The sequence below is a fragment of the Castanea sativa genome, chromosome 3 (assembly GCF_040712315.1).
Source record: "Castanea sativa cultivar Marrone di Chiusa Pesio chromosome 3, ASM4071231v1".
Taxonomy (NCBI): domain Eukaryota; kingdom Viridiplantae; phylum Streptophyta; class Magnoliopsida; order Fagales; family Fagaceae; genus Castanea; species Castanea sativa.
In genome coordinates, this window is record NC_134015.1 from 46,509,202 (window position 1) to 46,513,463 (window position 4,262).

General features: G+C 31.4%; 1 protein-coding gene across 1 annotated transcript in view; it reads right to left on the minus strand.

Moving 5' to 3' along the window:
* Window positions 1-1,230: 1,230 nt before the first annotated feature.
* The window catches only part of LOC142627582 (F-box protein At5g03100-like), a 3,036-nt gene continuing 4 nt past the window's right edge, over window positions 1,231-4,262 (minus strand). The window contains exons 1-5 of the mRNA XM_075801456.1: window positions 4,201-4,262; window positions 3,245-4,102; window positions 2,972-3,134; window positions 2,480-2,487; window positions 1,231-1,530 (exon numbers count right to left, since the gene is read on the minus strand). The exon at window positions 4,201-4,262 is cut by the window's right edge and continues 4 nt beyond it. Coding sequence (XP_075657571.1) covers window positions 1,231-1,530; window positions 2,480-2,487; window positions 2,972-3,134; window positions 3,245-4,102; window positions 4,201-4,262 — 1,391 coding nt within the window. The remainder of the gene's footprint in view (window positions 1,531-2,479; window positions 2,488-2,971; window positions 3,135-3,244; window positions 4,103-4,200) is intronic.

Here is a 4,262-nt window from a genome sequence, read left to right on the forward strand (position 1 = left end):
TCCTTGATGCAATAGTCACTCTACAAGTATAAGTGCTTGTAAGGTGTAGGGGTAAGGGTCGGAATTTAAGTCTCTAGAAGACAGTTTCACACACATATATACTTAAATTATGTTAGAGTAAAAATCCTATCTTATATATATATATATATGTATATCTATTAGATTTTTGTTTTACTAATTTTGAAATATTTTATGATTTATATCACTTTCAATTACCAAAATGGTGCACATTGCTTTCTCAAAAAAAAAAAAAAAATGATGCACATTGCTTTTAAATTCATAATTCCCTTCACCTCCTGCTCTATTCAATTTAGTTAAAATGAAGTTAAATACTATCACTCATTGGTTAGCCGTGTTCTACAGATCCAAATTGTCTTTTTAAGTTATAATAATCCTTTCACGTAGTTGTATGGGATGGGTGGAAGGAGTTTTGTTCTTTTGTCAATGTTTCAACATAATGCATCTGATGTTACTAAAATAAATAAAGCCTCTAAGGTTCCTACCAATATCCCAAACATATAAATCTCATATTCTTGGAAATTTTAGTAGAATTAAGTCAATCATAGAAATAGTTACATTTTTAAAACACTCACATAAATCTTTGTAAATAGAATAAGACTCACATAAATCTTTGTAAATAGAATAAGCCCCGCATTTTGCTCAATCAATTTGTGAAGCCTCCCAAATTAGTCTATTTATAATTGGGTAAAATTATCCATCAAGTAAATTTATACTAATACTATTCATTTTATATTTACTTTTTTATTCTTTCTTTACGTGTGCCAAAGATGAAGAGAGTAGATAATAATTGCAACGTAAAGAGAGAAACAACTAAAAATCAAGAAAATTTGATATTTTAATAAAATAAAGTTCATGAAATAAAGTTTAGAATAGATAATCTAATGCAAATGTTTTTGAAAAGTTGACGCCTAAAATAGAAAAAATAAGTTCTTATGCTAAAATGCAAATCACATTTCAAAGAATTTAGATTGCTAAAATGCAAATCACATTCCAAAGAATTTAGATTAGATGTCATTAGCCAGGTAACGTCAATTCCCTAATCCAAATACTACCTAAATTTGGGTACAAATAAATAAACAAACCAGACAAACAAACAAACATAATTCCAAATTCCAATCTAGTATTTTACCAACAAAAAAAAGAAAAGAAAAGAAAAAAGAATTTCGAATCTTGTAATGTTTACCATACTAAAACGAAAATAACGATCCATTATAGTATCACCAATTCCACCCCTGTGGCTAATCTTGTTCCTAATTCTTTCGCATTATTTATAGGTCTTGCTGTTAAATACTTCTGAGTAGATTCAGAATATACTTTTGTAAGACTTAGCTTTTTCGTATGAATAATTATCTTCTCCAATGAGGTAGCCTTATTGATTACATACAAGGCCAGCTGCATTTGAGCAAAACAGCCAACAAAATTAATCAATTCAACCACCTTGAGGCATTGGTGTGTATATGTATCCTGTGTATATGTATTCCCCTGCGCCTTCATGTTTTCATCAGCTAGCTCAAACTGTCACAAGGAAGAATTAACGGTGTTATGCTAGTTAAAAGTCAGAGATACCATTCTTATTAACAATGTCATCAACAAAAGATTAAAAAATGAGGATTATTGTGTAGCCACAAGTAATATCTTTATTATATTTCCATATTTGTTGAATATATGCACGTCATCACCCATGCAATGCCAACTGAGACCATTGTAGGTTCCATAAGGCTTGTAATCGGGTTTATTTGCGAATGAACATCAAAATATCATTACAACAGAAGGAAAACATAAGCATACTTGAGCTATTTATGTGAACAAGGGTAGCTCACCTAATGTATGAGCTAGACACTATACCACATTCACCCAAACAAAAGTTACAAAAAACTAAAAACAAAACAACACTTCAAATAGGCTTATCATTTTTATCCTATATATTGAATGCTCTCCATTTTGGACTGATCTTATTTGCAATGGTCACTGGGTCACTAAAAAAAACCTTGAGAGAGAAAGATCCACAACTTGCAAGTTCTTTGTGTGCTGTTAAGGCTTTCAAAAAACATTAAAACATGATACTTGCATTCAAAAAAGGAGTGAAAAAATCTCACACAATAAACCTGTTGAGTGAGAGCCTCAAAAATTCCACAACTTGAGTTAGATAGTTGTACTCCCACAAGACATGGCTCAAAATACATGATAAGGGTGGAGCACACTCACACACAAACCTATACATATAAATGGTTAGAACGAAGTTACATAGAATGTATCTCTTTATCAATGTTATGCATGTCATGTTAATCATCTTTTAACTATTATCTAATCCATAAACACGCGTTTTACGCTTTTTTTTTTTGATAGTTGGGGGAGGGGAGATTTAACTCTTGGACATCACCGTTGGAAATATCAGAAGGTACTAATTGATCTACAATGCTCTTGGTATGTTCTAAGCATAATTTTATAGTTAGTTAACTCCAATTACTTTAATATTGCAAGCATAGACGATTTAATCAAATATTATCTAATCATGGATTTGTCACTTTTTAGAAAAATGATGAATTTGTGAATAAACATATTCAATTTAAATGTTAATGATATTACAATATTAAATGTTACAGTAGGTGTGACTTAGACCAAGCCAATAACCTCTATAGACAGCCAAAAACACATAATAAAAATGACATGGTAAGGGTTGTACAAGTGAACAACAAAAGGAGTTTTATAAAAATAATTTCATAATGATTTTTTTTTATTATATATTTTTCAAAACAATTGAGACAACAATAAAACATCACGTGTGAGTTATCTACAGTTGATACTTGATAGCAAAGCAAATCTTTGGTGACATAATACATATGCATACTTTTTTTTTTTTTTTTCAGAAGAATACATATGCATACTAAGTTAATAGAATATACGACTTAACTGAAAAGGTAGATAATAAAATTTCTGCACAATAAATCGCACAACTGTAAATTTATAAGATCTACCTTGAGCCCAAATGTATGCAACATAGGGGATGCCTTTAGAAAGGAAGTGCAATTAAAGACGCCATTCGTGAAATGGTATATACCCAATTTCAGTTGCCTAAGATTTCTTAACTCTGGAATTCTTTTGAACCGGTTTCCCTGAACAATTGAACCAAGATATAAGAGCACATTCATAAACAAACATTGATGTATGTGAAAGAAAAATACAATGCAGTTAAGATTTAAGAATCATTAAATTTATGACTTACCAAAATGTAGCTTATATCAAGTGTCTCCAGCTGAGAGAGAGAACGTGAAATTGAGCAATCATTATTATCAAATAAATATCGAGCATAGCCACCCATCACACTCAGAGAAACAAAATTGGGAACATCACCTAGAACTGCCTTCAATGTTGTCATATTCACTACATATTTGAAAGAAACAAGATTTATAGCATGAATCTCAATCTGGCGGAAATAGTCGCAGTATAATATCTCCAAATGCTTTAGCTTGGGCAAAGGGGCAGAAGTCTTTAAATTCTTCAGAGACCACGTGTTTTGCACATGTAAACTTTCAATGAATGGGCAATGAGACAAAACATACTCGAGAACTTCCCCAGTCACATCCACAGAAGCCAAAGAGAGGTCTGTTAAGGATTCAAGACTGTAACTCTGCAGAAGCTGACTAGTAAGAGTATATCTATTACCCCAAAGAGTTTTTAAATGCAATGAAAGCTTTTTAACTTTTTTTCTCAGTGAAAGGCTTATCCAATTGTCAATAACTGACGTGTACGTCGCGTCCAAGTTAAACACAACTTTAAACTGATCTATAATATCATGTGGATTCAATTTCAATAATGCCCTATTCACCCGGCTAATAAACTTAGATCTTTCAGAAGACACTGTCATCGTAAAGCGATCCTTAGAAATCTCTCCACAGCTATATTTCTTCCACAAAGGTACCAAAATTGAATCATCAAAAACCAAGTTACGAAACAAATATCTCCACCTTTTAGAGAGGACACTTGTTCTCTGCCTTTCTTCCAAATTCGATAGTGATGACAGAATGCAGACAAGAATTTCATTTGGCAGTTCACTTAACCGATCTTGGGGTAAATTGGTTCTCTAGTAAACAATGCATATTAGCAAAGAATACAACATCTTTTTGTAACTTTTAATCAAATTAAAAAAAAAAACTTTTGAGAATGAAATTTATTTATTACCTTTTGAAGTTTTATTTTAGAGTTAGGATGAACTAACTTTATCAGCTTAGTCCGATCCTTCC